Source organism: Cynara cardunculus (genome assembly GCF_001531365.2).
Source record: "Cynara cardunculus var. scolymus isolate 2C chromosome LG 16, CcrdV1, whole genome shotgun sequence".
Lineage (NCBI taxonomy): Eukaryota > Viridiplantae > Streptophyta > Magnoliopsida > Asterales > Asteraceae > Cynara > Cynara cardunculus.
The window spans coordinates 4688247-4701224 of record NC_037543.1 but is presented as its reverse complement, the minus strand read 5'-3'; the positions used below and the strand labels follow the sequence as shown (position 1 = coordinate 4701224).

Sequence of the window (12978 nt, the reverse complement as noted above, 5' to 3'; positions counted from 1 at the left end):
ATTCAAAATCAAAATATATTGTATTATATTAAACTTTAATTAATAAATAATTAAAAAAAATCGGTACAATACAGTATTACCGTAATACACAATTTCTAATATCACGTATCAACCAAGTTTAGATAGTTGGTACGATACTACCAACCAATTATATTGGTATTGGTATCAATTATTGAAGATGCTTTAAACATTTTTTAATTTAAAAACTTTTCTAAAATTAAATATCAAAGAGATAAAGATATTATTCTATTGTTTTCTTAATAAAGATCTAATATTTTATATAAGATTTATTTGAAATTAATGGATTGTTTGTTTAATTTTTAATAGTTCTATTAAAAGATAGTTTTTGAATTATTAAGAGGTAAATCTTGTTTGATAATTTTTTTTTTGCCTCTTAACAGTAATAAAACTGTCTGAATGATTTTGTATCATGAGCCTTTTTTAACCATTAAACGTTCTAATTTCATCGTAAATAATTACTAAATAATTATATTTTATTTTGTATTATATTATAAGAGCTTTTTAATTATTTTAACCACTTAATCATTCTAAACCAAAACATTTAAAGAGCCAGTTTTTTATGCCAGTTTTTTATTTATAAGTTTTTGAAAAATTAGAGAAAAATAGTTGAATACAACAGAGGGTAACCGGTAGCCCCATGGTTCGTTCGCCTCTGAAGACAGCCATTGGAGATCTCTTCCTTCACCTTCAGAGCTTCAACAGTGACTACCTACCTCTACTCTCCAACTGCTGCCTTTCTAGGTAAAGTACCCCCATCTCTCTCTCTCTCACACTCCAACAACATATCATCTAATGTCAACACTAGTAATCACAAGATTCAACGAAGTCTGTGATCGATTTTAAACTATTTGATGGTCTAAATTAGTTTATACAGCTTCAAATGCCACTTCTGTATGAAACTTTGGTACCGATGTTGAACAATTTAGGAAAAAAAATTAACAAATCCCTTGAACTAATTGAGAACAAGTACCGCAAGTTGAATAATTTTGTTATGCTTGGAATGAATTCTATATCGGTTTTGCATCGGAAAAGTTCTGGGTTCAATGAACACATGAAAATGTGTATTATTTCCGGTTTGGTGTTTATAAGTTTTAGTTGCCCTCTTCTGGAATTTTGGAGAAAGTGAAGGGAAGTTGGTCATGCCATGCTAGGATAAGATTGCGGTTTGAGTAAAGTGTTCTTTTGTGTTGAGTCTATCATCTATGATTTCCTTTTGTCTGACTTCAATTTCATTTGTGACAGCCCTAGTTGAAAACATTCAAGAAGATATGGCAGTGTAAGTCTTCTACCTAAAGTTAAAGTTGTTAACTTTAGCAATGCACTATACCATCTTCATTTTGAAGCTTATGATTCATTTCAACCTTTGTGGTCGGATAAGTCAATCGTAGAACCCAAAATAGACATTTCCCCAAATTATATTGAAAATTTAAAGTTTTAGTTATTAATAAACTTTCATACATTTAAAACATGTAAACTCAAGCATCTTTATATCAATCTTCGATAAGATAATAACTTGTATAAAGAAAAATGTTTTTAATTTTGCATGAATGGGGCAATGGTTGCGGCATATGTCACTTCTGGAACAATATTTGACCATGAAAGAATTTGTAGTCTACTTTGTTGTGAAACTGATTCAGTTGGAGCATTAAGTTGTGTGTCTGGCGGTATAACTTACGTTTATTTTCTGCTGACTATTCTTTTTGTTAGGATTGCATCTGCTCCTGGGAAGGTTCTGGTTACTGGAGGTTACCTGGTTTTGGAGAGGCCTAATGCCGGGATTGTACTAAGTACAAATGCTCGATTCTATGCAATTATTAAGCCACTTTATGATGAACTTAAACCAGACAGTTGGGCTTGGGTGCGTATTTTCTGTGAACTTTAGTGCTTATTATGCTTACTTAGGAGATCTTATATTCAACTATCACTTACATGAGTTCTATAATTCAAATTACTATGGCAGAAGATCCTGATGAAAATTTAGCTGATATTATAGGGTAGTAATATTACATATGTTAACTTGTTAATGATCACCAAGTACATATTTTTTTCCTGTCCCATCTATTTAATCTACCATCAACAATTATTCTTATATGTCAAACATTAAGAAACTCACTTTTATGACTGTAAGCTTCAGTATGCCAAAGCCAACAATGCAAATGGCTGATCTGGTGTGGAATTTTCTTTTACTTTCTGTTCAGCAAAGAACTGAGAATTGGAAACTATCTGCTTATGGAAGTAGAAAAACAAAATCACAATTACTTCTTTTCTCCTGCTGTTTATGTATTTAGTTTTATCAACTCCATGTGTGATTGTCGCTTATCTTCAAGACCAATATGGACATGTAAATCAATTATATAACCATGATTGCTTCCTAGATCTTATTCTTAAGCTCTTAACCTGTGCTTAGTTTATCTGGTAGCTTATTCATTCAGTATTTACCCTTCTTAGTAACCTTTCACTCTTTCAGTCATGGACGGATCTGAAGTTGACTTCTCCTCAGATGGACCGAGAAACTATATACAAAATGTCACTAAAGCACTTTATTCTTCAGTGCACTTCGAGGCAAGTATCTTCCTTCCAATACCGGAACTGGAGCATGATGTACTTTTTTGGTGCTCTATTTGTAAGCGTGTGCTCTGTGTATTAGGAATTTTCGGCTTTCCGTTGATTCACGTCTACTTTCTTCCCTTGAGTTATCCTGTATCGTTTCTGCACTAGATTGTTGTTGCTTTAGCCTTTATGTCTTTACCGCATTAGATTATCCTCTCTCTAGAACCGTAAAATTCCTACTTCACTTATTTATCAGTCTCCATGGTTTACCTTCGGAGCTCGATATACAAATCATACTGCATGCTCTAATGCATCATGAACAACTTTTGGTTTGTATTTCTCAGTGAAACAAGAAACCCTTTTGTGGAATATGCCGTGCAATATGCCGTTGCAGCAGCATATGCAACATTTGATGATGCCAAGAAGGATGTATTGCAGAAACTGCTTCTGCAAGGTGACTATTATTGGTTTAACTGTTTCCTGCTTTTATATTGAGGAAAATTTTCTTACTGTTTAAAGTCTAATATGCAATTAGTTGAGCAGGTATTGATATTACAATTTTAGGCAGCAATGACTTCTATTCCTACCGGAATCAGGTGCTCTTCCTTTTTCATAAGATACCTGAAATTAGCAAAATATGGTGTGTTTATATTTCTGGAGTGTATCGCCCTTTTGTTTTTTTCCTGGTTTTCATTCAACGTGTTTTTTCTTGTCAATGCGACCGCCACTATGCAATATCTAACAATTATGTACTACAGTTCGATGAAGAATTTTATGTCTATTTTCACCATTCCATAGATGGATGTAGATGTTCATATGCCTTCGTTTTTATCAGTGAACCTCTGATGTCACATTATCTGGTGAATTATATTTCTATGACCAATAGGACATCTAGTATTGCTGTTAAATCTTGTTTTTTTTCCACTTACCATATAGATTGAAGCACGTGGGCTCCCCTTAACCCCCGAATCCTTAGCATCCCTCCCACCCTTTACTTCGATTACCTTCAACTCTGGACAGTCAAACGGAGAAAATTCCAAGCCTGAAGTTGCAAAAACTGGTTTGGGTTCTTCTGCAGCTATGACAACGGCAGTGGTTGCTGCCTTACTAAATTACTTTGGGGTTGTTGATCTCTCATCTTATAGTGGAGCCCAACATCAAGAAAATTTAGACGTGGTGCATATCATAGCCCAAACGGCTCACTGCATGGCACAGGGAAAAATTGGCAGTGGATTTGACGTCAGTTCAGCTGTTTACGGAAGCCACCGTTATGTACGGTTTTCACCAGAAGTTATTTCTTCTGTGCAGGTTCTCTCTCTCTCTCAACCTCAATTAATCAGTCTTTATCTTCCTATCCACCTTCAAGTTTTACTGTTCAACAAACTCATCCCTGCGGCTTAATTTAGTGCTCACCCTTATGATAAGAGATTCTTTATTTGTATGAAAATCAAATATCTTTAAAACTAGACGTTATATGTAAACTGGATTTACTCGAAAATACGTTTTCTTTGGTTTCCGAAATCGGAATGTTTCCTCACTTGATCTTTCTGATTTGCAGGATGCAATCAGATTTATGCCACTAGAAGAAGTTATTGCTGAGGTCTTAAAGTGCAAGTGGGATCATGAGAGGACCAAATTTTCCTTGCCACCATTAATGAATCTGGTAAATGGCTGATTTATATCCAGGATTCCCTACTTGCAGATCATTTCATGCTTACAAACATCTGTAAGATCTTGACAGCATTAAACTTGTGGGCTTGGCAATTTATCTCTGTGGCTTTTTACAGATAATTTATAATCAACCCTCCTGCAAATTAATGAGTGCCTGTTGGTCATTGATCAAAGCTTGCATGGGTACCTTAAATTTGAAAACTTCCTGAAATAAGATTTCTTGTAGAAATTGGATAATACTCGTTCATGTGTCCATTGGCCTTTTTGGTATCTTCCTATTTCTGTAATGTACTCTGATTCTCATATATTGAAGTTATTATCTTTCAAGTTTATCCTCATATATTGCAGTGCCAAAACCTTTTCTTTGTCATGATTTGGACCTACCCTTGTAGGGTATATGTGGGAAATTTGGAACTGAAAAATATGAAACGTATCTATTTTATTGAACCACTAGTGTCATGCCTTAACGCCTTGTAGAGCAAAGAGGTAGCAGGTTTTTTATCATATGTTTTATACAGGAGAAGGGAATTATAAACTTACAAAAGGATGAGAGAAAATATGCAGAGTTGACAATGCGAGAACAGGTTTATCACTGGAATTCAGGGAAAGCGAACAGTAGTTGTATTACGGGACATGTTCTAAGACTTCTCTTTTTGTTTTTCTTGAATTGAAGTATTCTGTTGTTGGAGGCTTCTTAAAAATCTCCACTAGTCGAAAAAAGCTTCCTTCACTGTATAGTGTATTAATTCAAGTAAAATTTGTGGTCGTGTGATTTCGAAACTCTAGTCATTTAGCAGTTTGTTCAGTTTTATCTAACAGCACCTTAGTGACCCTACTGCATTTATAGTTACTAGGTGAGCCAGGTACTGGAGGATCATCGACTCCATCTATGGTTGGTGCTGTCAAAAAGTGGCAAAAATCTGACCCCCAAAAGTCCCTAGACATGTGGAAGAAGTTATCCGAGGCGAACACAACACTAGAAGCACAATTAAATTTATTGAGCAAATTGGCAGAAGAACATTGGGAATCGTATAAAAGTGTCATCTACAGTTGCAGCATGCATCAATCAGAGAAGGTAATTCATAAATTAATGTGAATGACTGTAATGTTTCTTCATTTTCTCTCTTTCAGTTCACATGTAATTAAAGGGTCAGGCTTCGTTTTCCTCTTTCATTGTGTTCTTTAGGCTTTCAAGTTGGTTTGAAGTTGCTAAACAAGTTACTTTTTAAGGTTCACATACTTCTTGTCATATGATATGCAAAGACGTAAAACTAACCCCAGAAGTGCTTATGCACCTCTCTTTTTTTCTTTTACTCGAATGAAAGTGGATGGAGCAAGCCAGTGAAGCAATTAGCCTTGAAATTGTCAAAGCATTGTTTGGAGCTCGGGATGCGATACTTAACATCAGGTGTCACATGCGGCAGATGGGGCAGGCTGCTGGAATCCCTGTAAATTCTCTTCTCCTCAATTAGACATCTTCACACACACACCTGTGCTATATTAAGGGCCTGTTTGTTGGAAGCTTAATGAGCTTAATTGGAGTCACAGCTTATTCAGTCAACTATACATGACTCTTTGGGAATGGCTTAATGATATAGAAAGTGGCTTATTTAGTAAGCTTCTAATGGTGAGCTTTATGCAGAAAGCCAAGTTTTTTTCCAAAACCTGCTCTTCCCATTAAAAAACATGTTCATTCCATTTATAAAAAAAACTTTCCCAATCTATACAGACGGATTAATCCACACAGACAGCTTTAACCATATAGGACTTAAATGGAAAATCAACCAAACATCACCTTAGCATCTGCTGTATGGATGTTTAATTTTTTTTTTGATAACCAACGGTGTGCAAGCCAGCTTTCACACACCTTGACTAATTCCGTGAGACCCTGAAGATAACAGCCAGGAAAGATCCCTAGTGGCCCTGAGGAGACTCGAACCGGTGATCTTTGGGGAAGAGCCCCAAGGCCTAGCCTTTATTTACTGGTTGAAATGACCATATAGCTACGTGTTCTTTTTCATGATTGATTTTGTTTCACGGAATGCAATTTGCAGATAGAACCCGAATCACAAACTCGACTTTTGGATACTACCATGAACATGCCTGGAGTCCTGTTGGCAGGCGTTCCTGGGGCAGGAGGGTTTGATGCTGTATTTGCAGTTACCGTAGGAGATTCGGGCAACAACCTGGCTAAAGTATGGAGTTCACACAACGTTTTAGCCTTGCTGGTAAAAGAAGATCCTCGTGGTGTTTCTATAGAGAATGCCGATCCTCGAACCAACCAAATTACATCAGGTATTTCTTCAGTTCGGATTGCGTGAACTGGCTTTTGTTATTTAATCCATGCGTCATAATTACCATATTTAGATGGTAAGCATGATTCAAATTGTTTCGAGATTAAGATAGGACGACCTTCCTAAAACCAATAAATCGATTTTATTGTTGAATTTTCTTCGAATATTGTAACACATAAATAAAGTAGGTGAGTTATGAACTTTGCATATCCAGAGCAGATTTAAAATGAAACTGTGTCTCTATTCCATTCTCACAACTATTTTACACTTTTCACCTCTTCATTCTTCGCTCACCTCTTTGCACCTTGTTGTTCTTGAAATCTCTTTGGAATCATGGAAGTGCCTCTTATAATAAATAAGTAGAGAACAACAAAAAGAAACACCCCATCACGGGGGCAGACTACTTTCAGTTTCATACTTTGACTTTTAGGGTGCATTTGGTACAGGAGATAATACATGACAGAAGAAAAACTTGTTGTCCCATGTTTGGTGGGACAATTAGACTGGGACCGGATAGGACTGAATGGGACAAATATGCTTTTCTCTGTTGGTAAATTACTAAACTACCCATGTCAAATTAAGATCCTAAAACCCTCCACAATGTTTTCACCCACCTACCTCGTTATCGCCTATCCTTTCTAGTCCACTTACCAAACACACCCTTAACGTCAGACAAACTGGTATTAGTTGACATGCATATAGTTAACTTTCGAGAGAAAAACAATAACTACATGATAAAGTACAAATTGCGACAAATGGAAAATAAAATTGAATCAATTACCAATGATCGTTACAAGAGCAAGATCCGTCTTCAAAATGGTGGAATCTATTTCTATCCCTAACAGTAATTCTTCTTTTGTAGATTGATGAAATCATTTTGGTATAAGTGTGACAGTCCTTACACATTCTCATGCTTCTAACTATGCTAATTGGTGAACCCTGTGAAGTATGTATCATCCCGAATGCAATTGCCAACTTCTGACTGTGTCTACTCAACCTCTCCCTCTTCTCTTCTTCATCTACATCGAGCAACACCTCAGATGTATCCGGAGAATACCCTTCAAACTTCAGCTGCCATTCCATCTGGTACACCATATCAGGTATTCCTTCGCTCTGAGGCCACAATAAGTCATTCGATACAAACTTGTAAACCTTTCTTTTCACCTGAATGAAGCTAAAACCAGGGGTTTTGGTCAACCCCTTTTGAGCCATTTCTCCACGAGTCAAAGCTACATGCTCCCATTTTCGAGCTTTTGCATACATATTTGATAGCATCACATAAGCACTTGCAGTTTGTGGGTTCAATTGTAGTAGCTTTTCTGCAACTTTTTCCCCCAATTCCACATCTTGGTGAACCCTACAAGCACCAAGTAAACTGTACCACAATACATCATTCGCTTCCATTGGCATGTTCTTTATGAACTCAAAAGCTTCTCTGACCTTTCCTGCTTTGCCCATGAGGTCCACCAAACACCCATAGTGGTGAATTGTAGGCTCAATTTGGTGTTCAACTTTCATCTTCTCAAAAAGTTGAAGACCTTCATGAACTAGCCCTGCATGACTACAAGCAGTCAAGACACCCACATAAACAACTTCATCTGGTTCGAAACCTTGTTCAAGCATTTCCGAAAATACGCTCAGAGCTTTGGTGCCACAACCGTGGAACGCCAAACCTGAAATCATGACACTGTAAGACCATTGGTTCTTGACATTCATTCTTTCGAAAATGGACAACCCCTTTGTTAAAGATCCACATTTTAGGTACATATCTAACAAGGAAGTCTCCATAATCACATTTAGTCCACTTAAGTTCTTTATCAAGAACCCATGAGTAGATCTTCCCAAATCTAAGGCACCCAAACTGGTACATGAAGATAGAACACTAACTAACACACTCTCTTCAGCCCTCCAACATTTTTGACTACTTAACTCATTAAAAAGACTAAGGCACTCACTCCACATTTCCTTACTAGCATGAGCTGCAATTAGTGCACTCCAAGAAGCCAAACTCTTATCAGTATCATCCATTTGTTCAAAAACAGAACAAGAATTCTTTATTTCACCACACTTCCCATACATACTTATCAAACTGTTCTGCACAAACACATCATCTTGAACTCCAATCTTGAAAACATGCCCATGAAACTGCATTCCTTCTTCAAGTCTGTGTAGATAAGCGCATCCTTTGAGAAGGGATGGATAGGTGAAGTTATTTGGCTTAATTCCCATTTCAAGCATTTGGTCATATAACATGACAGCTTCCTCTAGATTCATATCTTTGATATGCCCTCTGATCATTGTGTTGAATTCAAACGAATTGGGGCAGTCTAACTGCTTGAAAATCAAGCAGGCATAGTCCATACTGCCCCAATCCGATAGAGCACAAGTTGAGACCAGATTTCCTGTGCAAAAAGGACTCAAAACTAAACCCAATTTGAGAATTACACAATGGGATTGTTTCAGTTCTTCCATATTCTTGCATTTTTTCAAAAGAGAAATGCATTCTTGTTCTCTTGAACTGAAATCAATCGCTTTTCGGCAATGATGATCATCTTGTGGTTGTGGTAAGAATAGATTCTGGTGGACTGATGTCCCAACCATTCTGTCACCTGTACACCATTACTGTGTGTTGTTGTGTGTGTATGGTGTGGGGAAAGAAAGACAGATTCGTTGGGGGATTATTTGTGGCATGGCAAGATGTTTACTCTTGGAATGAAGAAAAGTTAGGAATTTTATCCGTCAATTGATGGGTATTTTCTGTTTTCCCTTGGGGGGGAATGGGGGATCTGATCCATTAATTCTAGAGAGGAAGTTTCAGCCAAAGAAAGTTTGCAGGGGACACTATCATGTAGATAATGGATAGGATAATGCTTTTGAAATGGGCTCCACATGGAAAAAGAGCTTAATTTTTGTTTCTTTAATAATATTTTTTCTGTAATATCTAATATATCTGAGTGAGAGGTTGTTTGGTTTTCGCTTAATAAGTTCTATAGTTTATAGGCTTATTCCTTCAGCCGTAAATATCTCTTCGGTTGTGGCTTATTCGATCAACCCATGACTTGATCGGTAAGCTAAAAAACTAGTCATATACACTCAGTCATTTATTGATCCATTAATTCCCTTTTTACCCTTCCCTTTATTTCGTCTTCTTCTCCCTTTACATCAAATCAACCAAACATTTGTTAAAATATTTCACCATTTTTTTCTCTAGTGCGTCTTCTCCTTCCTTTTTCTAGATATTAGAGACCTCTCAAGCTTCAAAGTTTAAACCATCAGCAGTATGTCGCTTCTCTTGTGTCGTTGCTCCTTCGATTTGTTTTTTTAAGCTAAACATTGATTTCGATCTCTATTCTTTGTAGATCTGGGTTCTGTACATTCTCTGGTTGTTTCTATTTTTGTTCTTTTTTCTTCAATCTGGGTTTTGTACATTCTCTGGTTGTTTTTCAGTTAGAAATTGATTTTTTTCATTTAGATCTATGTCTTAAAACCTCAAAGATGGAGGGCAGAGTTGAAAACCCACCCACAGTGGAGGAGGGATTGTTTGGCAGCTGATGAATGGTTTGGTGCAGAATGATTAGAAGACTCTCATGATATAGTGCAAAAAGAAATATAATTGTTTGGTAATTGTTTACAATGAAATTGGAGCGTTTAATGATTAAGGGAAACAAACAACCCGTTAGATTTCTGCATTGAAATCTCAATGATGTTGTTCGAGAGTTAAGGAGATGCCAAAAGATAATCTATTATGAGATATTATATAATCATGGTTCTAAATAAAATTAAATTCAATTATTATGTTGGATCAAGTCGTTTTAATCTAAAAGGCATTTAAATTATTATTATTTTCATCATTAGAAGCAACGTTTTTATCAAACAACTATTTTCTTCGGACAAAAATATAGACTGAGGGGTAAAATGGTCATTACTGACATTCAAACTGTTTATTTAGCTCAACAACCGAACAAAAATTTATTTGATATCATACAGACAGCTTTATTCATATAGGTCTTAATGGAAAACCAACCGCACAACCCCTAAATTACATAATTCATCCCTGTGCTTTGTTCCGACTCCAAGTATTGCCCTTGCTCGGAAAAATTACACCAACGCCTCCAACGTTTCAATTTTCTTTCATGGAAGGTACATCACCCTAACGGATGTTAAGTCCATACGTTAACTCAGGGACATTTTTGGTCATTTTTCATTTACTTTTATAAAAATAACTGAAATTAAAACCCATTGTATATTGGCAACGGGCTTGGGGATACCCCAGATCACAATTTCATCCTGGCCTCCACCTATCGGGGATTAACATTTGATCCACATCTCTGTTCCTATCGAGGAATCAACGATTTTCCGTCAGGGTTAGGTACATTATGTGAAAGTAAATTAAACCATTGAGGGTACGTGTGTAAGTTTTTCCAAAGTATGGCAATACCTTAGGTTGGAGTAAAGCAATTTACTCTAAGTTATTTTTTTATATGTTATCTAATTTGTACCAGTTTTACCACTTGTCTTAAGATCATGTGAGAACACGTTCGAAGGTGTGAATGATGGATCGTGTTCTCAATGTTTTCATCAAAAAAACTGTCACTGAAACTTAGCCATTTATATTATGAGCGAATTACTATATATACCAAGTCAAAGTAAATTGTATTTTGAGTGAATTACATGTTTGGTCCTTTACACTTTTTTATTGCATCAGGTTTTGAAATCAAAACGAATACGTATTCAGGACTCCTGGTTTGCATTTTTGTACTCCTTAAGTCCCTCCTTATAAGTATTGAAAAACATTTGTTAGGATGAGAGGCATTTTGGTCTTTTTCTTAAGTTCATCTATCTCTCCACCATCTGCAACCCGTGACAACCCACCCTCTTCTCCGATCAAGCTGTCAACATCCTATTGTAACCATCTTTATCTCCAGTAACCAACCACTGAAACCAAAAAAATAAGGATGTGATGTTTAGGGGTTATATATTTTTTTATTTAATAGGATAAAAACAATAAAAGGAGAAAAAGACTAAAATACCCCTGGATTAAACTGGGTTAACAAGATTTTCTTATTTTGTTACAAGGAAGGAATCAATGAATGCAAAAATAGAAACCAGGAGTCTGAAATCTGTACTTATTTTGATTTCAGGGATTGATACAATAAAAAGTGTAAACCACAAGGACCGAAGGTGTAATTCGTTCTTATATTTTCTCCAAAATTATATATCCTTTTTTGCTGCAAGCTGATTTTAGGGACGTATGTTTTCGTCCATTCATTAGTGAATGTTGTGAAATCCACCAAACTTAGGTTTCCAAATTGGCAGCAGTTCCAAGATGAACGATTGAAATCCAATCTCTTGTTTCATTCCTTTTTGTCCCTTGGCCTACATTTCTGGCAAATTGGTTATGATAATTGCTTCATGATTGCCTTTGGTGTCAATAGGAAAGAGATGAAGATAGAAGATGGCCATGGCCATGGCAATGAAAGCTCCAAGATGATTATCATTCACATATGAATAAACACATATTCATTATAAATTTTGATCGGTCTTGGAACATATTGATCATGCGTTCAAAGCCATGCCTTTACATTCAACCCAAGTCCATGAGCATCTGCATGCTTTGATCCTCATCTTGTCCCCTCTAAAGAAATCTTGTTCCACCTCTTTCATCCCTATTACAATCCTTCTAACCTTATGCCGCGGAGGGTCCAAGGTGAACGTTTACTTTATTATGCGTCGATGAACCGTTAGTTCGGCGGTCTGCATTCTTTAATCGGGGCTATTAGGTTCTCTTCGTCTTTTTCTTCTGTTTTCCGTTGTATATATCTATCTATCTCGATGGACTATGTGTCTTTAGAATTTCGATATTTCCTCAATCTCTCTGTGTTTCGTTGATTCTCCTTAAAATTCTGGTTTGAAACATATCATGATGACTAGAAACATGAAACATCTTTGGGATCTCCTCTTGTGCTCTAGGGGCGCGGTGTTTCGTTTCAAGGGGTGTCGGTTTTTACGTCAACAGACTCATCTGTAAACACGAATGGAGTTCAACATCAACTGGGAGGAAGGATCGGGGTAGGCAACATTTCAATACGTCCTCGTGTCCATCCGCAACTAAGGAGGATGGATCATTTTCTATTTGTTACGTGTGATCGTGGGTCCCATTTACTAGGAGGAAAAATGGGACCCACGAAATAAAGAACGAAAAATGTATTACCTGATATGTATGTATATGCCTCTCAACAACCACATGATTCTCCAAGCGGAATAAACTCCAATCATACACCCACCCTTTGCGATTAGAATGTTGAAGACGTGACGACCCTCAAGCCACTTGATGATACGAGATTGAATGTTTATCGACCGATCGATCGATCTCATGATGTTTTGTTTCGAACTTGGTTGATTAATGTAAAAGTAAGTATATAATTGATGTGAATTTATATTG

General features: G+C 36.5%; 2 protein-coding genes across 2 annotated transcripts; one reads left to right on the top strand and one right to left on the bottom strand.

Annotated features, from left to right (window-relative positions):
• Window positions 1-641: 641 nt before the first annotated feature.
• On the top strand, window positions 642-6764 carry LOC112529840 (phosphomevalonate kinase, peroxisomal). Its single transcript, XM_025141262.1, has 11 exons — window positions 642-762; window positions 1264-1297; window positions 1729-1879; window positions 2489-2583; window positions 2916-3025; window positions 3115-3167; window positions 3508-3879; window positions 4130-4234; window positions 5090-5317; window positions 5568-5690; window positions 6297-6764. The coding sequence occupies exons 2-11, from the start codon at window positions 1290-1292 to the stop codon at window positions 6561-6563; spliced, it is 1512 nt and encodes a 503-aa protein (XP_024997030.1). The 5' UTR covers window positions 642-762; window positions 1264-1289; the 3' UTR covers window positions 6564-6764.
• Window positions 6765-7294: 530 nt separating this feature from the next.
• On the bottom strand, window positions 7295-9271 carry LOC112529411 (pentatricopeptide repeat-containing protein At1g31920). The gene has a single exon (XM_025140683.1). It carries the CDS (start codon window positions 9135-9137, stop codon window positions 7314-7316), a length of 1824 nt encoding a protein of 607 aa, XP_024996451.1. The 5' UTR covers window positions 9138-9271; the 3' UTR covers window positions 7295-7313.
• Window positions 9272-12978: the final 3707 nt, after the last annotated feature.